This window comes from Halichoeres trimaculatus, unplaced genomic scaffold (assembly GCF_033239565.1).
Source record: "Halichoeres trimaculatus isolate MK-OKI-2021-1 unplaced genomic scaffold, fHalTri1.1 fHalTri1_scaffold_17, whole genome shotgun sequence".
In the NCBI taxonomy this organism is placed as follows: domain Eukaryota; kingdom Metazoa; phylum Chordata; class Actinopteri; order Labriformes; family Labridae; genus Halichoeres; species Halichoeres trimaculatus.
The window spans coordinates 25,514,764-25,541,001 of record NW_027437195.1 but is presented as its reverse complement, the minus strand read 5'-3'; the positions used below and the strand labels follow the sequence as shown (position 1 = coordinate 25,541,001).

Below are 26,238 nucleotides of genomic sequence, written 5' to 3'. Positions count from 1 at the left end.
ACAAAGACACAACGAGACAAGAGCAGGTTTGTAGGACAGAGTCTGCCACATGGAGAAGTTGATGATGACTAGAAATTTGTTTTGTACCTTCACATTTGAGTCCCTGTCGCACGAGTCCCCACAGCATCTCCCCACAGTGGTCGCAGAAGGCTGGAGCTCGGTATGAGTGGACGAACAGACAGTGTGGACGGATCTGAAAGTCTTCCACTGTGGCTGAGGCTGTAAAAAACATTACATTAAAGTCAACCTTAAATATCTGCGACTGTGTCATCGTGATTTATCCTCTGGGAGCTTTAACAGAAAACTTTCAAACTTTTGCACCACAGAAACCAAACTCATCAGTTATGGACGCATTGTTTTATTCTGAACGATTTTTTCTCCTTTTTACAAATGTTTTCAAAATGCCTCCGAGACAAGCAGCTGCTGATCGAGAGTTAACTGGGATACCAGCCATGATCACCATCTGAGCCCAAATATCCTCCAGCTGTTTGCACAAAAACCCAGTTGGACATTCTGGCAGCGACAAGTCTCCCACTGATGAACTGACAACAATGAAACGAGAATCAACCGCCTTCATTTAGCAGCTTGAAAAGCGGCGAATACGACTTTGGGAACCAACACGAAAAGTTTGAGACACATTTAAACCTCACCATACTTCTTTAATCAAGTCTACTTTGGGCTTTGAACTCTAACTACTTAGGTTAACCCTTCCCTGATTTGTGTGCATCTGTTTTTTTTCTGTTCTGCTTGAGTTTGCAGTTAAGCGACAGAAGTTTGCAAAGTGGCAGAATGTTGAAATATGCGTTAACGATGTCCAAATTTTTGGATGAATCTGCCAAATTAAACAAAAGAAATTTTTTCCAAATGCTTTTGTTCCAGGGCTCTTTGGGACCATGGGGGACCTGCACAGGTGTTTCCACTCCAGGTGCCTGATTAGACCTCTGCTGAGAGCTGAGGAGACTGAGCTTCATTAACATTTACCCTCACATGCTGTTAGTGTTGTTGCACCTGCTTCGATTAAAAACAAAATCTTTTTCTCTTTTTGTCTAAAGCAAACTGAAGTCTTCTCTGGAATGGCGTGCACAGGTTGTGAGAAGTCTGGTTTTTAGAGTAGTCTATGAAAAATGGGTCTATGAATGCGCCACCTACTGTTAAATTTCAGAAACTGTTTTTCAGAAGGCTGAAAAAATATGACACAGAAACGCAGCTTTTTCTAGAAGAAAAAGAGAGACGATGGAACTATTTTCAGAGGCGGATGAATCCAAAAGAAGAGCTCATTGATTTGTTTCTGATCTTTTTTGGATCACGGTGGAGCTCCAAAAGAAGGATGACACAAAGAAGAGAAATATAACATTTCTTCTCACTTCTTCTGGTGTTTCAGGAGCCAGAGCTGGACAGAGTAAGAGGAGGGAGGCAGATAAACAGAAACACAGACAAAGAGTAATGAATGGGTTGTTAGCGGGTATTTTGTAAATGTTTTGGAGCTCTGAGAGGCTCTTAGCGGGCGCAGATGGACTGCGTGTTTGTTCGTTTGGCCAGCAGGCTTGGCAAAGCATGATGGGTAGTTTTGTCATATCATTCTTTGCAGCTTTTTTACTCTCTCTGCATGTTTTTCAAACTCCCTCCCGCCTTTTGGTTTTCTTGCTGTGGTCCTCCAGTAGAATACGTCTCTGATTAGACATTCTGCTGCAGGAAATTACCTCCATTTATTCAAATTATTGTTTATGCCTTTTGTTAGGAGGGCCGGCGTACGTTTGGAAGTGTGAACAAGCTCCCAAACTGTTATTATATGCTTCAGAAAATGACTCGTGTGCTGGTGTGTGTGTGTGTGAGGGTTTCCTAGGTAGTCCTTGTCTGAATTTAAATGCCTGTTTATGTGGTGGAATTAGGAGTGTTAAGGAGCGCTCACTGCAGGCTTGTTAGCACACAGCCAGAAAACAAACAGTGCGGCTGGAGGAACTGTAAACCAACAGCATGTGGTGCACCAACAATTAATGCTAAGCTGTTTGTAACCGCACTTCAGCGTTCAACTTTGAATAACTGAGAGATTCAAGCATGCAGCTTTTATAAATGTCTGTCAACACACCAGGACGCAAAGTGGACCTCTTCCAGAAAAGTGTTCTTGTGATACAAATGTTTTCAAAGGGGGACAAGTCAAGACTGAGGGCAGGCTAGTTTAGCACCTGGACTCTTCTTCTCCAGAGCCATGCTTTTTAAGTTTAAATTTATTTATTTAAAATAGGGACAATACATATTCATGAACATTATTTTACATGTAAATATGCAAGATTAAAGCCAACGGCTAATTTCCATCTTTAGTTTCTTAGGCAAGTTGATGCCAACAACATAAAATAATCAAATTAATAAAAAAAACAAGAGCAGGAAGACTTCATGGCCAGTAGGCAGGAGGAACAATTACAAAGAGAGAAAATTTGCCCTTAAAATCGTAATAATAAAACAGAGAATGTAAAGAAAAGCAAGAGCATGAAAAGAATAGTTGATCGAGAAACATAAGCTGCATTTCCACGGATGCTGAAAGCCGCAGCTGTTAAATAATAGCATGACGCCGTAGCAGCGCGACACTGTGTATCCAGCTAATAAATCCAACGAAGAAGAAAAACGCAACACAGTAAACAGTGTTGTAGCTCCACTTCCAAGAGCAGATCGGTTCAGTTTGGCACCCATGCGAACGGGGCCCAAAAAGTGGGACGGCTCGTCTCGTTACTTGGGGATCTGTCCCAGGATAAGTCAGTGGAAACACCACAAAATGCGCGCCATACCGAGACAAACCGAACTGGTCTGCTTGGTGGAAACGGCGTTATACAGGCCAAGGGTCAGGGGAGCATACATATTTCACTGGTGTTGAACGCTAAGATTATTCTTGTAATGTAGGGGGTGCTTTGCAATGGAAGATTTTGTAAATCAAAATAGCGTCGGTGTAATTAACAGTGTTGTCTCAGCTTAAGCTCATGGTTTTTAACATCTGACAGTGATGGACTATTTTCATCAGTGTAAGTGTCGTCCTACAGGCAGATGCCCAACTTGTTACATAATAGGACATGTGACTTAATCATAGTATCAAAATACAATTTTGTTGATTCAAGAGTTAGACTATTTCTAATAAATCTAAAGTTGGACAAGTTAAATTTAATTCTATTCACAGTGTTTTTAATCTGTTATTTGAAATAACGTTGTGCATCAAGAGTGATTCCAAGGTATTTAAACTCCTGTACCACCTCAATTGTTTTGCCTTGCACAGTAACGTCGGGATCACTGTCAGTATCTGCTCTTTTTGAGAAGTACAAACACACAGTCTTGGCTATGTTTAAATATAGTTGGGATTTCTCAAGCCAGTTGTACACATTTGCCATAGCATCTGTCAGTTCTTGCCCAGTGTGTTTTTTATCCTTTGCATGGACATACAGAACAGTATCGTCGGCATACATTTGAAGAAAAACAACTTGGCAGATCATTCATAATCAAACTGAAAAGCAGTGGACCTAACACTGAACCCTGCGGTACCCCAAAATTGTTGTTATGTGATGATTTCATTTTCTGTATCCTAACACACTGTGGTCTTGCAGATATGTATGATTCAATCCAGTTTAGAGCACTTTTTGTAGTACAAGCAGAATGTGAGCCCAAAAATATACCCATAATGCAGCACAACTTATCATGTTTTGATTTTTCTGATGTCCTTAGGTTGCAAAGAAAGTTCAACCAATCTCAGAAAACAAAGAATTTCTTCCAAAGCTGCATCATATGATCCATTCTCCATGTTTTATAAATAATTTTCTCTAGATTTGATTTTATTTACCTTGAATTAAAACAGTACATGGCAAACAGCGAAGCTGAAAAATAAACCCCCATAATAACCAGGTTAATTTTGGATCATTAACACTTGAGCCCAGCATGTGAGCTGATTAAAAACAGCAGGTTTGTTAACTAGCTCTCTGGTTCAACTCACAGCCAATAAAACCTGTCTGCTCCAGAGTTTCAGGATTTCTGGGGATGTTTGTTTACAGGTCGTCTGGGACCAATCGGATCGCTTGGCTGGAGCTGCCTGTTACAGCACACAAAGTCTATTTCCTGGTTGTTTCCTCCACACTTGGAGCTGTCGCAGAGGCTGACAGGGAGCTGTTAACTAAAGTGTTTGAACTGAGTGTCAGCATCCTGGGACAGGAGGGGGAGGAAGAGGAGGAGGATGCACTTGATGCACTTATACATTTCAGTCTATTTAATTTCCTCTTATATATAACCAGAGCGTTAAGTTATGGTTTTGCTGACACTTTTTTTTCCAATCACACTTTGAAATAATGTCTTTATACCTTCATAATTTTCACTTTAAAGCAGGGGTCTTCAAACTTTTCAGCCTGTGACCCCTAAAGCAGTGGTGGTAGAGACCAGTGACCACTAGGAATGCACCAATAGGCCTATCCAAATACAAATGATAAAAAGAATAAAGGCTGCCTGTAGGAAATAAGACTACCTATTGCATGACTTTTATATCTATATAAGTCTAAGCTGCAGTTGCAGAGAAATTCACAAATCATTGATGTTAACAGACAAAGACAGTCGTGCATTAAGCAAACAGGAAATATACACAGGCACATATTGCAAGTGGTGGCACAGGTAGGGAACTGGGGCTCAGCTGTGGACCTGTTAGCATTAGCGTAGCCTGAACACCTGATTCCAGAGCTGGACAGCAGCCAGAGACACGAGCCTGACACTAAACTGAGACAAACATCTTAATCAGACACTTCTGGATTCTGTCAGGTGTTTACGAGGCTGCTGAAACTGTTTCAAACACCTGTGTGCCAATTAACCAGCCAGTCGATACCTGCGAGGGCTTTCCTTTGCTTCCCAGAATCCTGTTTTCATGGCTGACAGATTGTTGGTTTTGGTCCTGTGATGCCCTCTAAATTTAGGCTTGGGATATGAAGCTTTGAAGAGGAATCATCCAGGAAGTGAGAGCAGTGCTAAGGCTCACACACAAGTTTGACTTTATCTGAATCACTTTATTTATAGGCATTTCACAGAGTTGTTACATGTCTCAGTTGGGGGTGTCAGAGTTTGTTTCCTGCCTCCTGAGGAATTGGTGACACCTTGTAAATCACTTCTTTTCTATGAATCTTTTCAAATCCCTTATTTCCTTCACTTCTTTAGGTTTACATCCACAGCACGGTGTAACTGTGTTTCTAAGAAGTGGGATGGTTTATGTTGCTTCTCTGTGTGATGTCCTATATTGTACTCAGGAGGCATTTGGACAAATGTTTTCTGTTTGTAGTCTGAGAAGTATCAACTAATCAGGTGTTAGCAGGAAAAACAGTCTACATGGAGAGCAAAAGCAAGCTCTGAAGAATTTTGAGAAAAACTCTGAGATCAAAGCCAGAACTCTGACTTTCATCGCATTTTTCTTCTCCTCTTGAAGACAGACCTGACAAGGCCTGACCTATGACTAATCTGCTTCATTATGTTGTTTCAACTGAATTGGCGATGCAATTCACAATGAAACTGAGATTCCTCGCAACAAGATCTTTAGGCTCTGTGAAAGCCTGGTTATTTTTAAGTAAATCGTGAAATCACAAGTTTCTGTTTGAGCTTCAAACAGCTGGAGAAAGCCAGAATAAAGCCTCTTTGGAACTTACTATTTACAGTGAAACTGAGACTCACCACAAACAGATGGATGGGGGCTTCTCAAGACCTGTTATTTTCAAGTTAATTACATGAAAATTGTGTCTTTCTGGGGGTTTGCACTGTCAATGTAAGACAAAAAGAAGCCTCTTTGGAACTTACAATTCACAGTGAAACTGAGACTCAGCACAAACAAACAAAGAAGATTTGTCCTTTGTGAGTATGTCACGGGAAAATCAGTTTCTTAACCAGTTCATACTGAAAATGTAGGCCATAGAGAAGCCCATGTTAATCCTACTGTTTACAGTGAAACTGAGACTCACTACAAACAGAAGACTGAGCCTGGTTGAAGACTTAATATTTGGGCTTTGATCTCAACAAAATCTGTCCATTTTATTATCATGTTTAAGGATGCAAGAGGGAAGCCTCTGTGGAACGCGTTATTAACAATGAAACTGAGACTCACCAGAAGGAAATGAATTCAAGTTTCCTTAACTGTACTTTGAACAACGCAGCTCTCAAAACAGACATATGGGCTGAAACTTTTTGTCTCCTGGGTAAAATTTAGTTGCTAGTTGTCTCCAGAGGCTTGTGTTACCGCTGTGTGATCCCCTTACACCATGGCCCCCTTCACCTGTGATACCACCCTTCGACCCACCTCACCTGACAGCACGGCCTCCACCAGGTCTCCCTCCTGGATCTGAGAGGCCGAGCGGAGCAGCTGCAGCACGTTTTCGGACGTCTGATCATGTCGAAACAGAAGGATCTTCTCATACATCCCGTAGAAAACACACTCTGGGATCTGGAGAAGACACAGAAAAGAATCAGAATAACAAAACAGTCAGTGGTATTAGTTTGGAACCACTTTAAAAAAAAATCACAGGAGATGAAAACAAAGCAGGATATTTTTGGATTCTGTCCCTCGTCACTTATTTTGGCGTTGCTGGAAGAGTTTTTTTTCTGCCAGTAAAATCAGGAGGGAACAAGAAACAGCTCCAGTAACACTTTAAATGTACATATGTGCATGTGAGGGAGTATTGTGTTTGTATCAACTTAAAACATGTAAACATACCCTTTATTTTTGCTGTGCCAAAAACACGTTTAAATAAAAATAAGTGTAACATTAAAAAAAAGAAACAAAGTCCTTACATAATGTAGATATAAACTACAATAAGGACAGTAATAGGGTTAAATAACTTATGATAACTATCCCTGTGTAATCAGAAATTTTAGATATGATGAGTGATACATTTAACGGGTATTAACAGCAGTCTTGGAGCTAATGAATTTCATTCACAGGGTTCATGTGGGACATTTTGTATAGTCATTATTAGTCATCATCTCACATATTTAAGAAAAGAAATGTCACTTTTGCAGCAGCGGAGGAGGGATTCATATGCATTCATCCTGACAAAGGAAGCAGTAAAGAGAGCTGAAGCATTGTTCGATTGGTTTTATTTTAAATAATGGATTATGAACAGGCAAATACATAAACATGAGACTGTGTCAAGATGACTTCCAAATTCCCTGCAGTGCCTTTAAACTGAGCAGCAGATCCCTTTGTGAAACACATCTGGGTCATTACCTAAGCTTTAATCTCTGATGGATCCTCAGAAGGACGGAGAGCTGCACACACAGTGGAGTGAAACCACAGGGAGGTTAGGGTGCACTTCACTGTTAGGTTGGGGATCAATGAAGAAACGCTGAAATGAGCAACACAACGAGCAACTGCAGAGTTACTGCTGAGCCTGCTATCGATTACACCGACACCTACACACACTTAAACTCACACAGAGAATCACGGACACACCAGTGAGATGTACACACTGCGAAGTAGAGCACATACAAGAATATCCCTGAAAACACTGATTTGGTCTTGAAATGGATTTCTCCAAAAAGGAATCTAAAATTAGGGATCAGAAGTTATGCATCATTCTGAATCACTCAGAATGAGGTTGTCTGTTTTATTCTCCCTCTGCCTGTTGACTCTGTGGTAAAAAGGTTAGTTTCTGCCTTAGGTTGGTCTCAGAGTGTGTAAATGATGACACTTAGCGGGAAAAGATGTCAAAGCAGCCCGAGAAAATGAGAGAAAAGTGGAGAAACATCCTGTCCTGCAATCCAGACAACACCAGCAAAACAATAAGTGGCAGATCTAAGCAAAATCACTTAAGCCAAAAGAACTAGGAACAATGTTTTAATGCTAAGGCATTTGACTCATTCATGTTTAAAGAGGGGGTATTGAGCTCATTTTGTAGACTATATGTAGTTAATAGTTTTACATGATGTATAGCTCAATAAACGCTTGGGCTCTCTAATGCTGGTGTCTTTTAAACCCTATTCTCAGCCTTTGACTGAAACTCTGAATTTAAGCTACTGTCTCTTTAAGAAACATCTAAACCCTACGGAACTCAACATTCCAGAATGCTCCTTAAGTGTTTCCATGCAACATAACCTGGATTGTCTATTCAAATGAGAAATTTGCCCTTTCAAGTTTTTTTTTCACCAATTTGTGACATCACAGTTTAATCCAATGTAAGCCTTTGTCTGAAACTCATAATTTCAGCGACTGTCTCTTTAAGAAACAACTAAGCCCTTTGGAACTCAACATTCCGGAATGCTCCTTAAGTGTTTCCACGCAACAAAATCAGGATTATCTTTTTAAATGAGAAATCTGAAGTTTTTTTATTTATTTATTTATTTTTTTCACCAACTTGTGATGTCACAGTTAAATCAAATCTCAGCCTTTGTCTGAAACTCTTAATTTCAGCTACTGTCTCTTTAAGAAACATCTAAACCCTACTAAGGTCAACATTCCGGAATGCTCCTAAAGTGTTTTTTATGCAACAAAACCTGGATTGTCTTTATAAATGGGAAATTTGCCCTTTCAAGTTTTTTCTTCACCAACTTGTGATGTCACAGTTTGATCAAATCTCAGCCTTGTCAGAAACTCTTAATTGCAGCTACTGTGTCTTTAAGAAACATCTAAACCCTACTGAACTCAACATTCCTGAATGCTCCTTAAGTGTTTCCATGCAACAAAATCTGGATTGTCTTTTTAAATGAGAAATTTGCCTTTTTATTTTTTTTTCACCAACTTGTGATGTCACAGTTTGATCAATTCTTGTGTTTATCTCCTTGAAATCTTGTGTGACCTTAAAAGCAACCTAAAGTCTTACCCTGAAATTGCTGTAACTCTCATTTATTTCAGAGTTAGAAACTCTCCACATGTTCAGTATTGAAATCCAACATTAAAGCTAAATATTTGTTGTTAAGCTTAAAAATGACAATAACCCCTTTTGAAAGGCGTCACCTGCAGGCTTTGTTTAAAATCACCTTCATTTCGAATGTTTACTTTAACGTGAATTAGAACAAATCTCACAAGAAGGCTGACGAGAATCTGTTGACAAAGATGTGATATTTCTTTTTTTAGCTGTATATCTGTCAGCTTGTTGGTACATTTATTTGATAGTCAGGTGATGAACGAGCTGGCAAATGGTGAGCAGGTGGTTATGCAAATTAGAATCTTGCAAGGGTGAGCGGGAGTCGCCTAATATTGATTTAAAACAACATGAGTATTGTATACCATAAAAACGACGCACATGCTGAATTTGGAAGAAAGAGGAGACGGAGGAAAGGGATCAGCCTTGAGTTTCTGCTGCCATGACAACAAGACCAGCACTGCTGCTATGGTGACACACACGCACAGACACACACATACATAAAGATGTATCTATGAAGTGTGCTGTAGAGGATATTATTGAAAGGCAGAGACAGAGAAAGGGGCACTTGAGGGGAAGAGGGGCAGGAGACGACAACGGACAGATGGAGAGCTAGAGAGGGGTGAACCTAATGAGTGTGAATATGTTAAACAGTGACCCCTCCTCTAACTCCATCGTGTTCAACAGCCTTCTTTCCCCTCTCCTTCTCTTTATTCACACTATTGTTAACCTGGTTTGTCCTTCATTTCTTTTACTTGTGTAACAAAAAATGTGCTAAGACACCATTCAATACGTCGACCGTGAGGACTTTGTTTCTGAATCTCACTCCACTACACCTGAAGTTCCAGTGGCTATTGTGAATATTTTCTTCTTCTTTTTGCTATTTGATGCAGCCACTGTTCTTCTTCTCCTGTTCTTTTATGAGCTTAGCAAAAACCTTCTGGACACGCTATAGCCACCTTCTGGTAGGGAACATATTACAGCCAGGTGCTGTTAAAAATGAGGAAACTATGAAATTGTTTTACGAGATAATATTCAAAATTCTTCTTTTGATTTTTAATATAGTACTGAAGATTTGTGCTCTTGAAAAAATCCTTCCAGGGAACTTCTTTCACTGAAAACTTTTATCCACAGAAAACTCACTTTTTTCCTGTTAACAAGATAATCTGGCCAATTTTGAACTGACGTCAAGAAGATGCAAAAAGAGGAACCCCCTTCACAAAGGGACAGAAAGGAAACAGAACATTACAGCAAAGAGTGACAGGGCCCACAGCTTGTGGATGTTGCGCTGAGTCCTCTCTTAGAACACCTAATAAGGATGAGAGACAGCTGTTACCATAACTACAGAGCACACTGCACGATGCCATTTAAAAAGGTGTGTGCGATTATTGCTATTAGTGACATCAGCAGTGACAGCAGCAGGTACACTTATAACTGTGTGTCTCTAAAAGTACTGCAGCTGTGTGTCGTGCCTGTCTGTCTGCAACGCTGTGGCATAACAAAAGCAACAGTGAGCCTTGTGTTTTCTTGGATTGTGACAACAAAATTTTCTTTGTTTTAAACTCAACTTTAATGTTGTGACCAAACTGACACTTGATTTTCTTTTTGGCTGTTCTCCACAGCAAGAAATAAAACACACACTTAAGTTTCAGTTTCTCTTCTCTCTGTGCACTCCTCGCGCATTTGAGTCTTGCTGTTCAGTCACAGCACTAAGGTTACTAATCAGCTCTAAAACGTCAGTATCCCTCCACTGACTGACTCTATCAATGCTCTCTTCCATGTTTGTGATTACTGAGTGAGACTCTTGCCTCCATGTTTTTTTCTGTAGCACAGAACTGTGTTGTGTTTTGCTCCAGAATGACATCAAAGCCACATTAAATGAGACCAGGCTGTTCAGACTGCGGCCACCTTTGAAAACAGCCAAAGCCTCATTTCCACCAAGTTTCAAGTGACTTATGCTGGGACAGATCTCCAAATAATCAAGACATGCTGTCCCACTTTTTGGGACCCTTCTGTAGGGTGCCAGATTAAACCAATTTGATCCTGGAAGGTGGAGCTACAACACTGCCGGCCATTTATTGGTTGAAAAAATCATCACTTAACGTGCAACAGCGGCTATATTTCTCCTGGTGGCACAGTCTTCTCTAAAACAAAGCTTGATTGTGCTTTGTATCAAAGATCCACATGCTAATCACAAAGAAGGCCAATTGCTGGATGTTCCCCATACTTCGTTGGATTTATTACTGGGGTACTCTGTGCTGCGCTGTGATGGCGTAACTGGTGCAGCTGTTGGCATCCAGCTTACACACTGCTTGCCACAAGGGGATATGGCTGGCTTACATTTAAACTGTCAGAAACAAAGACGATATGGGTCACAGCTTAATGAAATACACACTGTAAAATGTGATTTTGCATATTTGATATTCCAGCACATTGTTCTATGTCAATATGGCAAAAGATAACTGAAACTGCTGTGATAACTCTTAAATAATAAGTTACATTTAACAGTGTAACCGATTCAGGTCACTTTTGACTGCAATGTGAACAAACCCTTTGTGAAGTCATGAAGCGCATATATTAAGGAGTAAAACTAACAGCACAGACAGTGAACAAATTGACGTCATGATTGATTAGCTCTAGGGATGGGTACCGAATTAGGTACTTTTATAGGTACCGACTGAATTCTGTCATAAGTACCTGGTACCGATTCATGGAATATCAATAGGTACCATGTTTAGGTACCTAAATGCATCCTTGTGACTTTGAGGGACTGGAAGAGTAGGTAATATTCCATGCTGGGCATGAACACAGCATTGCAAGGTTATATATTGAAGAATATATATGTGAAGTTAAAGAAATTTGAGATTTTATTGCTACTAACTTTTATTAAATTGACATTTTTTACCACATTAACACAAAAAAGTACCGGAAATTAGTACCGTTGAGCACCGGTACCGATTGCCAGGTACCAGGCATCGGTACCGTATAGGTTCAATTGAGAAAGGTACCCATCCCTAATTAGCTCTTATAAAAACATTGCATCGATACACATTTCTATCTAAAAAAAGTCTCTCTGTAGCTTTCAGAACAAAAGGAAATGTTGCATTTCTTGGGCACTACTTTCAGCAGTGGATGAATCCACACATGATGCTCAGGTATAAACACATACAATACATTAGAGGAGATAAACCGTCTGTAGGTTTGAGTTTTACGCACTAGTGACAGAGTTTAAGGCAGAAAGAAGGAAGAAGAGAAATCATGAAAGAAGGATGGACGGAGAGGAAAAAAAACGACTAGAAAGATGAATAAAGAGACATGAAGGGATGGATAAAAGGAGATGAAAGAGACAGAACAATGATGGAAACACACACACACACACACACACACACACACACACACACACACACACACACACACACACACACACACACACACGTCTGTCCTCTTTGCTTTCATTCAGTGTGTGTATGTGTGTGAGAGAGAGAAAGTGTGTGTGTGCGTGTGTCATAATGGCCCTTAGAAGGACACTTCACAGCCGCAATCATCATCAGTTGCCAGGCAACACGGAGGAACAGCTACCGACAGAAACACAGCGTACACACACAGCTTTATTATTACCGTCACAGAGAAGCAGAGGTGTGTGTGTGTGAGTGTGTGTGTGTGTGTGAAGAAACAGGGATGTTCAGAGACACTCAGTGTGTGGGACAGTGTTTCCTGTCATTACTGCAGCCTTTCCTCCAGAGAGCTGAAATCGTCACTGTCGTCAGGAACAACTAAACATGTTTCTGTTTCATAAACGCTCTTTTAGTCCTGTTCATACGTTTCAATCCAACCTTTTTTTGAAGTAAACTTTAAATCAGATCACTCTTATATATGTCTGTGAATTTAATATCATGATCTGTGGTAAGTCTCAGCTTCACTGTTAACAGGCTTCACTCTGGCATCCTTTAGCAGTATGGGGCTGAAACAGAAACTAATTTTCTTACTTTTCTTTTCTGCTGACACCTGATTGGTCGATACTTTCCGGACAACAAGCTGAAACCAGAATTCTTCTCAAATTTAGACTCTCAAATATAGATCATATGGTTTTGTCTAGAGTCTGTGAAAAAAAATTAAGAGCCAAAGATGAGTTAAAACCTGGATACGACTCGCTCTGTGTGGTTTCGGAAATTTCTAACCTTTAAAGTTTCCACTGATGTGATTAGATGACACTGTGTCTGCTTTCTGTCTGTGTCGTAGATGTAGCCTTGAGCAGAGAGCTGCCGATCTGTGTGTGTGTGTGTTTGACTGAGGGGAGAACCAGGCTGCACACACACACACACACACACACACACACACACACACACACACACACACACACACACACACACACACACACACACACACACACACACACACACACACACACACACACACAGGGCCCAGAGGCAGGAAGAGGTGTGTGCTTCTCATGAATTCAAACATTTGTCACCTTCCTGCAGGGTAACTCTGAAGACACCGGCTCTCTGTCCTCTCTGCAAGGACAAGCCAACAACAACAATCTCAGTTCCCGTAGACCACGAGGGAAAAACTGTGTCAACCTTCTCTGACGGTCCAAAGTCTGATTAAGGACACAAACAGACGAGTTATTGTCTGGTATTCCCATAAACAAGGCAACACCACGAGCCAGTCTAGAAGTTAAGTTCAGACACCTGGCACAGCGCTAGCAGAGAGCTAAAAAGCTTTCACTTGTCTGTCAAATGGGCCACGCCCCTAACTCTCCCCCTTTTAATCCCTGATCTTCTATAAACAAGTGAGCTGTCAATAAATTTGGCTGTAGCAGGTTGTTAATGTGTTTTATGTCCCACTCCAGTTGGATTGAGTGGCAAAACAAACCTCACTTAGCATTGCGAAGAGAGGCAGTTAACATGGTTAGACCGGGAAAAATGTGGAATATGACATGAAATTAAGGGAGGTTGGACTCAATATTGATTTGGTAAAGCTACCAAAGAACCAGGGGTCCACAAACACCAACATGTGACCAGGAATCATATCCTGACATTAATTTGTATCTGATTTCAGCACCAGGAAAAAACACAATGCAAAGCCTGGAAGCTACAAAAGCTTCTACATGATTAAATTTACAGTTTACAGTGTACTGACCCAAGTGAATACATGTATTATCAATCTGTACTTTTGGTATTGACTGTATTATCAACAGACGTATAGTCTTCCCTACGGTAATATCAAATACTTTATAGTGCAGCTGCTTGTGCTGGAGTCCGCCCTTACTTGGAAAAACTGAGTTAGCCGCAGTTTAAGCTAGTTGAATCATGTCAAGCACAATGTTCATAATCACACAAAGACAAAAATGCTTCAGTTGTGAAAATCTAGCTGAGTGAAAATGCTAACGTTAAGTGATTTCGCAATTTAAGGAATGGTTAAATTAAACGTTTAACTGAAACAAAAAGAGAACCCCAAATCCAGCTTTCGTTGCCTGGATTGTTTCTGAAAATTGCAGCGATCCATCAGTTTCTCTTTGTCTCCTAACAGCCTGTCAAAGTAAAGCTCTGACTGCTTTTCAAACATGTTCGTCCGATCAATCGCCCATCAGCTTTTCCCCATTTTTTTATTTTGATCTGGAGTTTAGACGGAAAAAAGAAAAAAAGAGAGAAAAAAGAGAAAAAAAAGAAAAGAAAAAAAAAGTTTAGACGGTATTTAAGCCAATGTTGCTACTCATCTCTCTCAACAGCAACTCCCGCTTGCTGTGACATCATGTGCATACCCTCTGTTGGGGCTGATTAACTGCTAGAGACAGACTCTTGAGGACACTCAGGGAACTGCAGAGTTGGGAAAAACAAAAACACATGCTCTTTACCAAACACTGATAAAATGATTAAAAAAGCCCAAAGTGGCAGCCGAAGCAACAAAAACATGTTTTGACCTTTGACCTTTGACTTGCTCTGGAGCTGAATCAAAGAGCGCTGTAGCTCCAGCTCTGATTGGTCGGTTCAACAGTTACAGAAAGTTTTGCAGCTTGTTGAAAGTAATCCAGAAGCTTTCAACATATTTATTAAAAGACTCCTTCACACACACTTCTCCTCTCACACACACACACACACACCTTCTTCTGCTAATCAGTTCATTTGGTGCTATTTGAGGTGTTAAGTGTCCCATGTTGCGAGTAATGTCACACGGGTTTGGTGTGTGAACAGGTGTGGCGATGACCTGCCGCACTTAAGATTCCTCCAAAGAGTACAACACATCAACTTTGCTGATAAACACTTTCATCAGCAAATGTGTGTGTGGTGTGTATGCAGTTTGTCACACAGTGTCAACCTGTTAGCATCCTGGGTCTCAGGTTTCAGGTGTGTGTGCTGCATTCAGGTGTAAAAGTCTCGCACTTGGAAAATGAGGTGATTTTCACCTGGAATGAGACGATTAGTGGATGTGAACAGATAATGGACACATCTTAGCATGAATATTTCAGTGTGTATGTGTGTGTGTGTGAGAAGGAGAAAGTGTGTGACTACAGAAAACGTCCACACTGGTAGAGTGTCTCCTATCCGATCTTTATTTTGGGCTTGTTTTCACACCAAACAGATGTTTTCTTCTAGCTCACAGTTCGTCCTCCAGAGTGAACTAACCTGAAAGTGTCAGTTTGATGTCAGAGCTGAGAAACAGACCAAGAGAGGCTAGGCTGTAGTCAAGTCACCTGACCTTTAGTTCCCCGCGTTAAATTCAGAGTCACCAAAGAAGAAACACAAGTGTTACCCTGGGAATTAAGCGCCTTTTTACCTGGGGCTTTATCAACACGACGGCTAGTGGACTTAACCTAATGTGTGAACTGGGAGGAAGGCTCATCAATTATCAACACATCTTAAGGCTGAGCTAAACTAATGTACAGGTAGATGGCAGGGTGGTGAAAACAGATAGTGCTACACATCTTCATAAAAGCTGCACATTTCTGAACATGTAAAAATTCTTTAAGCAGGGGCACACTTTCAACTTCACAAAAATGGCCTGCTTCCTTCCTTTACTCCTTCTTCTATCTGGGGTCTCAAACTCACAAAAACTTAAAATACACATTTGCACAATTGTACTTCTCAACATGAATTCTGTTGCAGTCGTATTTGGCTTTTTCAGACACCTGAGAGCGCTTCGTCTCACACAGTTTGAGCTACATTTGCTCTGAAGGAAGTAGCAGGTGAAAACTTAACTATGGCTTGAAGATAGAGTCTCACTAAGTCCAAACTTTTTGTGGATTTGCCTCCTTTCTTGCTCCCTGGAATAAATTTGCACCAAGCACCCACAGGTGCCTATCATGCCAACGCAGCTGTCACAAATTTTCTAGTGTGTCGCTGTAAACTTTGTTTTGTAATCATATCTGTCTCTCCAAAACTCCTCAGTGAGCAGTAAAAAAGGTGGACTGGTATGCCTTGATTTACAGCAGGGGTGGCCAACCAGTCAGAGATAAAAAGCCACAAAAATGGCCGTGGTACCACAGAGAGACACCTCACATACGTGGTCTTACCAAAACACTTCCTCTCACACATAAACGAAATGACATAACATGAAAATCTATCATATCCAATTTTCAAAGCTAGATTTACTGTGTTTGTGTGTTTAAATTCGCACTAGAGAAGAGAAACTGAAACTTAAGCATCAATCCCAACTGATCCCAACGTTGGCATCCATATATATAGTTTAGATTGATTGGCACACCACTACTCATAACTATGTATATATTTTTATGAATGGATTGAAGAGCCACAAACCAAAAGGCAGAGAGCCACATGTGGCTCACAAGCCACAGGTTGGGCACTGCTGATTTACAGCATTAACTTTCAGGACCACAGACAGCTCAATTCTTGGTGGCCTATAGTTCAGTGCATTGTTCAATGATGTAGTTTCTTGAGCAGGGATCTCCAACTCCTACCCTGGAGGGCCGAGAAGCTGCAGGTTTTCTTTCCAACCAAAAACTCCACCAGGTGATTTCACTGATTAGTCCCTGCTCTCTGATTGAAGGTGAGGTAATCAGTGAAATCAGCTGGTTGAGTTTTTGGTTGGAAAGAAAACCAGCAGCCTCTTGGCCCTTTAGGGTAGGAGCTGGAGATCCCTGTTCTAGAGAGTCAGATTTTAGATTTGTTATAGCCTATACTGTGTTCTTTCTGCACACTAGAGCCTGTTGCATTAATTGCATTGATAAAATCAAACAAAAAATTGTTGGTGTCGTGTGTAAAATGTGGGATTTCATGTTGCTGTGTGCATTTATGCTGGTTGCCGCTGTGGTGTATGCTTGCATGTGTGTGCTTGCAATGCTGTTGAATAGCATAATGTGCTTACACAGCCATTTTTTGCTAGTTTTGAGCACCAACAACCACAAACATTAACTGTCACCAATGTCTCCGCAAGAGGTTAAATTCCTTGAATGGCATATGAGACAGGTGTGATTCCGCTCAAAAGCCACTTCCCCTGAAACACTCTGTGCCTGATGTCAACCTGTCTTCTAGTCTTTGAAAGAGACGTCTCGACTAAACATAGTTTCGAGGATGTCAGCAGGGTGACTGGTTTCCACTTGGTGCACTGTGCCCCCGCTGCAGAGTACAGCCAACAATCACACTACTCCTATATGAACCAGACTTAAGCAGGTATCACACACACTCAAGGCCCACCTATGTCACAGTGAAGCGTCAGTTTTCACAAAGTGTGATCTCATCAGAGTCATCATAGTAAAATGCAGAGACTGCAACGACTTAAGGGACTTTTTGTCTTAGGTTAAGTCCTTTCGGTCCGACACAACCCCTCTAATACCCCAGCTATTATTTAAAATGATTGTTGAAAGGAGTGGTCGCGGCAATCATATGTCATGGATCATACGTCATGGATCATACACGCTGTCTGGCACGCTTGAAATCACACTGGCCAAAGGATCTGGACTTTAGGGTTGAAGATTGCTTAAGCATGTTTTGCCAGTGTGACCAGGTCTTTGGTTTCAGGTGCTGGTTATGCTTTAGAGTCAGTTAAAGAGCCAGTTATTTTTTAACTGGTCCAGACACTAAACTGGCAGGCCAGATTTCACTATGAGTTTACATCAAGTTGTAAGTTAGATAAAATAGTTCCCCCATGGATTTAAACCTCTGTTTGATATGGATTTATTCTGGATTACAGTGTTAAGGGGTTAAATCAGTCTGCAGCTGTCCTGGTCTAAACTTTTACATGTACACTTACACTCCTCTACATGCATAAATACAGTCTGGGCTGTTATGCTTAACAGAAAAGTAGAATGTTTGCGTATGCATTTATTTATTTATGTATTTTTCCAGATGCCGATGGCCACTCTGTTAGAGCTCCAGCGGTTCTATGTGGAGAGAGGAAAACCGGCACATGGCAACCCACCTGGAGTTTGTCAAAAGCAGGGATCTCAAACTCATGCCATGGAGGGCCAAGAGGCTGCAGGTTTTCTTTCCAACCAAAAACTCCACATGCTGATTTCACTAATTAGTCCCTGCTCTCTGCTTGAGGTGAGGTAATCAGTGAAATCAGCTGGTAGAGTTTCTGGTTGGAAAGAAAACCTGCAGCCTCTTGGCCCTCCATGGCACGAGTTTGACATCTCTGGTCAAAAGGCACCTGAAGGACTCTAAAGCTGCGTTTCCACCAAGCAGTACGGGTCGGTTCAGTACGGTTTGGGACGGTTTGGGACAGTTAAGTCTCATCCCGTTTGCGTTTCCACAGCAAACTGTGCCCTCTCGTGGTGGGCGGCGTGTAAGCCGCATGCCGGAAGCCACAGCTGGTAAACAATAGCGCGACGCCGTAGCAGCTTACCCCGCGATTAAATCCAACAAAGAAGAAAACGCGACACAGTAAACAAAGAGCACGGATGGAAGACATGCAGCATTTCGTCCTCTCTGTGATTTTCATGTAACTCTCTGTTACAAAGTGCAATCAAGCTTCGTTTCAGAGAAGTCTGTGAGCCGCCTGGAGAAATGCAGCCGCTGCAAAAAGTGGGACGGCTCGTCTCGGTATTTAGGGATCCGTCCCGGGATGAGTCCGTGGAAACGCCGCTTAAAGCGCACCGTACCGAGACGAACCGACCCGGACTGCTTGGTGGAAACGCGGCTTAAGACACCAGGCTACACTCATCACCTGGAGCAACACCATCCTTACAGTGAAGCATGGTGGTGGCAGCATCATACTGTGGGGATGTTTTTCAGCAGCAAGAACTGAGAGACTAGCCAGGATCAATGGAAAGATGAATGCAGCAATGTACAGAGACATCCTGGATGAAAACCCTCTCCAGCGTGCCTTTGACCTCAGACTGGGGCAACGATTCATCTTTGGGCAGGACACATATTTCAAAAATTACTTTGTCATTATAGGGTCTTCTGTGTTGAATCTTGAAGAAAAAAAAGAATTATTCCATTTACAAATGAGGCTGTAACATGACTTAAAGTGGAGGAAGTAAATACTTCCTGAGTGCACTGTATGTGGACCGGTCTGGGGTCTGTCAGAAGGAGCGTTCACAGGGCAGCTCTACGCAGCATAGAGTGAAGATGCTAACAGCTTGTCTTCACCAGTTGCAAAACAAGAGCAAACTGCATGGAGCTGCAGTATGATCAGGGTTTATTTGCATCTGAACATCTTTTGCCAAAAATGCTTTAGGAATTTAGACAAACAGAGAGCCACTGTGTAAAATCTTTGTGCCTACTGCTTAATCTGTTTTCCCAGTCAGAACCTTATAATGACTTTTGTGTCTTAACTTCTGAAGTAAAGAAGTAAGGTGCCACTTAAGGCTTCAAACAGCCAAAAAGCATTGATGAAAGAAAGTGACTCAAAAGATTAAAAATAATACTTGCATCGATACTGACATTAAGGTGTTTAATGAGTCACAGGCAGGAAAACGGTGGTTAGTTTTCGCTGGTTTTGTTCAGATTTGGTGTCTCTAAAGAGAGAAATCACAGCCATAACAACGTAATAGTTATTTGTGTAAAAGAGAGGAAAATAGGCTCACATTCACAAACTCATGAGTTGTCAAAGTGAGAAAGAGGACATCTATCACATTCATAAGGACGCTGACACTGTGCATGTGTGTGTCTGTGTGGTTTAATTGCGAGCGCTTGGCAACAGCTTCAGTTCATAAAGCAAAAGCCAGAAAAACAGAGAAACCCCTGCAGAGCGAGCAAACAAAGGAAAGAATTCATCTTGTTTCCAGCGAGAATTGACTGAGCTTCGGAGTGAGTCACCACACTGACTAACACTAGAGCAGATTTGCTGCTTTCCAAGCTCGCATACTGTACATACTACACAAGGAGGGAAATACCAATAAACACACGGGACGCCATCAGGGGAATGCTGTGTGTTAATATGGTCATCTGCGGTAGAGACGGTTTTAGAGGCTTTGAGACACATCTCCTTCCAAAACGCCAACATGGAGGAACGAGCAAGAAATAAATACAAAGACGGACGTAGGATTTTATGTTTGGCCTATTCATTTATTTGTATCGCCAAAACGAGGCCTCAAATCCTAATCAGGCGTTTTATGGGGAGCTATCTGAGCTTTTACCACAGAAACAAGGGTCTATATAAAGTTCCTGGGTTTGCTGAAAAGTTCCTGCTACTTTCTCAAGTGCAACATTTGGGGGCGAGGTCTGCAATGTCGAGCACTCAGAGTGTTTTTATTTCACCCTCCATCCACAAATACACTACACAGAAAACCTTACCAATGGTATTATTTGAGCCTGATAGTGTGAATGTGTCCCTGTCAGCTCCCGGTGTTACAGTTTAAATGGTGACCCTGCAAACTGGAGACCTTCAGCTGATGAGTCAGTGGAAATCCAGTTTGCAAAAGCTGTTAAAACGCAGTCCTTTGGAATGTATCCAAGTTTAGCTTTTGATTTAAATGTCCAAATCTCCTCATCATAAGAGTATTTCATGATGATCTATTTGTCTGAAAGTCTCCAGTTAACAGGGTTGCTCTTTAATTTGACACACCGTTCAGTATCTGGAAAGGTTTTTAAAATATATGGTTTCAGTCAAGCATTTTAGGTGTTAAAACCATTTAAGTGGTTTTCACCTGTAGGAACCAGGGTCTAGATTTAGTTCCTGTGTTGTCAATCTCCCCTATGAAAGGTTTCTTCATTTTTTTTATCCTTTTCAATCTCTAACAGTTGTTGCATTTTTTATACAAAGCACTTTTCTAGACACTAATAGGCTAACTGCAGAATCAAACATGACAATAGCCGCATTTCCACCAAGCAGTCCGGTTCGGTTCAGTACAGTTTGGCACAGTTTGGTACAGTTAAGCCTGTTCCAGTTTGTGTTTCCACAGCAAAACTGTGCCGTCTTGTGGTAGGCGCCGTGTTAGCCGGATGCCGAAAGCTGCAGCTGTTAAACAATAGCCTGACGCTGTAGCAGCGCATCACAGTTTACCTCGCTAATAAATTCAATGAAGAAGAAAAACATGACACAGTAAACAAAGAGCATAGATGGAAGACATGCAGCATTTCCTCCTCTCTGTGATTGGCATGTAGCTCTTTGATACAAAGTGCAATCAAGTTTTGTTTCAGAGAAGTGTGTGTGCCGCCAGGAGAAATGAAGCTGCTGTCGTAGGGTAAGTGATGATTCTTTTGACCAATCAGCGGTCTGCAGTGTTGTAGCTCCACCTCCTCAGAGCTGGTTGGTTCAGTCTGGCACCCATACAAAAGGGTCCCAAAAAGTGGGACGGCTCGTCTCGGTCAACTGGGGATCTGTCCTGGGATAAGTCGGTGGAAACGCCACAAAATGTGGGCCGTACCGAGACGAACCAAAGCAGTCTGCTTGGTGGAATCATGGCTACAGACAGCCTGTCTGTTGTCTGTCTGTCTGTAGTGTCACTTTAGTTCAGTGTTTCTCAATTCCGGTCCTGGGGCCCCCCTGCCCTGCATGTTTTAGATGTTACCCTACTCCAGCACACCTGATTCAAATGAATGGCTCGTGATCAGGCTCGAGTAGAGCTTGATGACGAGCGGATCATTTGAATCAGGTGTGTTGGATTCGGGTAACATCTAAAACATGCAGGGCAGGGGGGGCCCAGGACCGGAATTGAGAAACACTGCTTTAGTTTAATGAATTTTGTCACTTTCGTACCGCCTTCTACTGGTCTGAAAGTATTGTTACATTTAATTCTTTGTCACTGGACTGAATTGCATTATCTTTATGGGACTTTGAGACTCAGTGAAAATCATTTAGTTCCTTGAAGAAAAGTTCCTGGTATCTCATGTGTTTTCTATTTCATTCCTTAACAGTTGGTCATATCTTTCTATATGTATATGTTAAGTAGGGGTCGGACAAAACTTGATGTATTGTAGTATCAGGATTTTCTTTGTTTAACTGTTTAAAATTGTGATTTTTGTTCAAAAGTCTTATTTTTTTTTTTTTTTCCAAATCTTAACCCTTCATTCTAGTCTTTGTTTATAACCTGGGTAAGAAAAAAGTTGGAATGTAAGATCCCCTAAAGAAATCCTAAAAAATGACTCACATGTGATGTGCATTTTTTGGGAAATATGATATATTCTGTAGACATCATCATCATCATCATCATCATCATCATCATCATCATCATTTAACTTTTTCACATGGTCGTGTGGAAAAAAGACAACTTAGAATCACAATTTAAATCAAATTAGTACCCCAAAAATCATGAAACAATTGTGCCAAGTGACTTTTTCTGCACCCACACCTTCTAAAAATGAAAAATTAAGTCTTTAGGATGCCCTGGAGTTCCCCTTTTGTCGCTGTGGCATTAAAACAGAGATGGTTTGATTTTTGCTTATATCAACATTCAAAACTGTGGTAGAGACAACTCAACTCCTGATGCTAGTTTTGAGCAGAAAACCATTTGAACTGTAGAACAATGAGAGGTTAATAGTAAGGGATGTTTGTTTAGCTGCACATGAAGAGAATCCATCAGGTCAGAGAAGTTCAATCTGCATCATTGACTGGTAACGATCACTGCTATGGAGCGTATCGCCTTTGGCCCTGCAGACTCTCCATACATTATTGAACATCCACCCCTCACATACAAGCCCTCCTACATGTCTGTGGAAAAACTGTGAAAGAGCCCACAGAGCAACAAACACTGAGAGGTTCATTCACCAACAACCAGAGGCAACACTCTTTGAACTGGAAATGCAACGTGTCCCATAGCCAAACATTGCTAGCTACTTAACAAACCGCTACATCATTGTTTGTTTACCACCGTTCTTAAACAGAAAATATAGAGTGTTAGCAGCATGCATTGTGGGAAACAGTATATACTACATTTTGGGCAAATCAGTAAGTAGGTATCAGTACTTAACGGTACCAATTTGTGGTACTTTTTGTGGTTTTATGTGTAATATATGTTGAATGATAAAATCTCAAAATTTTTCAATATAACATAGTATTTTCAGTGTATAAACTTGCATTTCTGTGTTCATGTCCAGCATAGAAAAATTGCCTAGTCTCCCAATTTCTTACAGTCACAGGGGTGCATTTAGGTACCTAAACATGGTACCATTTGATTTTACATGAAACAGTATGTGGTACTACAGCAAAATATGGTCAGTACTCATAAAGGTACCTTATTCAGTACCCATCCCTAGTTATGATCACCATTTAAACTTAGTATCCAGCTTTTTAAGTGATTGCCTGGCTGTGTAAGATGCTTAATTCTGATTGGTCAAAACCCATTGATGACTGTTATGAACTTTCCTTAACATTAACAAAAGTAAACTGGATGCACGTCAAGTCAAATCAAACCACTGACATGAGTTCCAGTTCATTAAGCCTCTGTTTACTGGCAACATTGACCATAAGTGAAGTAAACCAATTGTTTCCATAATGATGCCAAGCAACATGATTGGGCCTTCTTCCGGAGGCATGCATAGACTTTGTGTCTCAAGAGGGCAGTCTTTCATATTATAACCAGCCAAGAGGGCAGTTTAATGTGTTTTGCCAACCAGGAGGGCACTTCAGTGCAAGTTTAGGCTCCCAAGCGGGCACTTTAGCACGTGCTTTTTAAGAGTTGCACACCACTACCTCATCCAAAACCCAATCCACAGAATGCTGTGTAGTTTTCTCTTGTTTACAACTGTTTGGATGGGTTAGGTGTTACCATGTCCAATTTCTGCTGCATGGGGCTGTGTGTGAGCTACAGTCAGCCCCAGACTGATGCAATCCGACTCTACGCACAGTTATGTAAGTTAGCAGTTACCACTCACTCTTGGAAAACAGTATACATTATATTATAGCTGTGCAGGATTGTTGGCATCACTGTTAGAGGACTTTATCTGCATTGACTGGGGCCTAGTTTGACTTAAATTGATATATAGTGGCTCATACAGATGCATCAAGGGCGCTGTCAAACTGGTCTTCCATATCGTGCCGTACCCAAACATGATTGGCCACCTGCACCACACTACTCCAACATGAACCAGACTGAAGGCAGACACATGGCCCACCTAGGTCATTGTGAAGTTTCAAGAAGCTGGATCTCAGCAGAGTCAGCACAACTACGAACGCAGAGAACACTGCGGTGACTTTAGAGACTCTTTGGTTTATGTCAAGATGTTTTGGTCCAACACAGCCCTCCAACACCACTGTTACTGTTTGAAATGGTTGTTGAGACGAGCAGTCATAGCGATTATTTGCAATGTCCATATGCCAAAGTACGGTACACTTGTGGTCATACTGGCCAAACAAACTGGACTTTAGGGGTTGAAGCGTACTTAGGCAAGGTACAGATGGCCAGTGTGACTGTATCCTAGAACCCAGTCAAAAAAGAAGCTTTTCACTCTTTAGTGCAGTTGGTGGAGCATTCAACCCTTTGTGCATGCTTTATGAATTCAACAATATCTTTTGGCCATTATAGACTGTCTCATTGTCTTTATTTGACACTTTATGGCAAATTGGGCCTTGTTGGAAAAAGTCTTGCCCCTTCACACAGATCATGTGGCCTCTTAAATACACAACTTTTATCAAATGAAGTCTCATTTAACCTTCAGTCTTGAACTCTTACATGCTAAATAACTTGTAGTGGCCCAGTAGTTCTTCTCAGAGTGTTGTGCTGAATTTGGCCCAGTGTGCATCCATTTTTGGGCCACTTTCTGCACTGACAGCTGTTAATTCTTGTTTCCCACACACACCCACAGACATACAGTGGGGCCCTGTACACCTACTCCCAGCCTTGATTGGAGGCTGCTGTCATGAAAGTTTCTTGATTAGTCAGACAGTTTTCTTTGTTTTAGTCTTTCTGACAGTACTGATTCTGGATTTTTTAAGGTTTGTATGCATAATTACTCAATTTGCATGAATGTATGTTTTCCTTTGTGAATTAAAACAAAAACAAACATCAGCTGTTGATTTTTAGGGACAAATTCTGAAATTTTAGCCCTGATTCTACAGTTGCCGAGCCTATCCTGCCCTCCATGCATCCCAAGCATGCACTTAACACCATGCAGGAACTTTAGCCTTTCATGCTGTAACTTTTTGCACATTGATAAAACTTTTGCAGAAGTTAGAGAGTCTGCTGAGGACGTGTCTGCTGTCATGGTTACCTTCTGGTCCACGATGGAGCACGCCACCTCCCGGACCTGGCTCAAGCTGAGCTCTGCAGCGTCCAGTAGCACCGGCTCCCGGCTCAGACCGATCTGGATGTGAAAGGAGATCACATCACCGCCACCTCCACCTCCTCCCCCTCCCCCTCCTCTTTCTCCCCCAGTGCCGGTGCTGGTGCTGTTTGTACCCCCTGAGAACGGGAGCGGGCTGGGCGCACGGATCAGCGGAGGCGCACTCATATGAACCGTTTCCCCGGAGCTTTCAGATCAGCCAGGAAATAACCAGGAATAACGACGATGATGAGAGCCGCAGGGGGACTTAACGTGGAGATTAGAGGTCCAGGTGGAGCAGTCAGAGGAGGGATTTTAAACCGTGGAGAGGTGCAGGATGCTCGGACGCACGAAACTCCTTTAATGCGTCAGAAAAGCGCAAAAAGAAGAGTTTCCGAGTGAGACGACGGCTGAGAAACTACGAGACAACTAAGAGGAAAGAGCTGCGAGGACACAAACAGAGACAGGATGTGGGATTAAAGCAGCCATAGTGACTACATGACTGGACCGGAGAGCAGCGTGGAAACCGGTGATGCGGGTGACAGAGCCGCGGACGTCAACAGTGGCTGGAGAGGAAGAGGAGGAGGAGGAAGAGGAGGAGGGAGGAGAGAGGGGAACCTCCTGGACTGCTGATGATGAAGGGATGATTGATGACATCTTCAGTGACGTGTTTAATGCTAATGTGCGTTTTTTTTCTCTAGTATGAGTCAAAGTTTTCACCTTTGTTTTCACAGCTCCACCGCTTGAATTCATTTGTTAAATCCTGACCATGTTTCCTTTTA

The 26,238-nt window shown here is 41.7% G+C and overlaps 1 protein-coding gene across 1 annotated transcript in view; it reads right to left on the bottom strand.

Moving 5' to 3' along the window:
* The window catches only part of prkd1 (protein kinase D1), a 48,894-nt gene extending 22,881 nt beyond the window's left edge, over positions 1 to 26,013 (bottom strand). Inside the window, exons 1-3 of the mRNA XM_074692778.1 lie at positions 25,406 to 26,013; positions 6,298 to 6,436; positions 88 to 219 (exon numbers count right to left, since the gene is read on the bottom strand). Coding sequence (XP_074548879.1) covers positions 88 to 219; positions 6,298 to 6,436; positions 25,406 to 25,645 — 511 coding nt within the window. The 5' untranslated portion in view covers positions 25,646 to 26,013. The remainder of the gene's footprint in view (positions 1 to 87; positions 220 to 6,297; positions 6,437 to 25,405) is intronic.
* Positions 26,014 to 26,238: the final 225 nt, after the last annotated feature.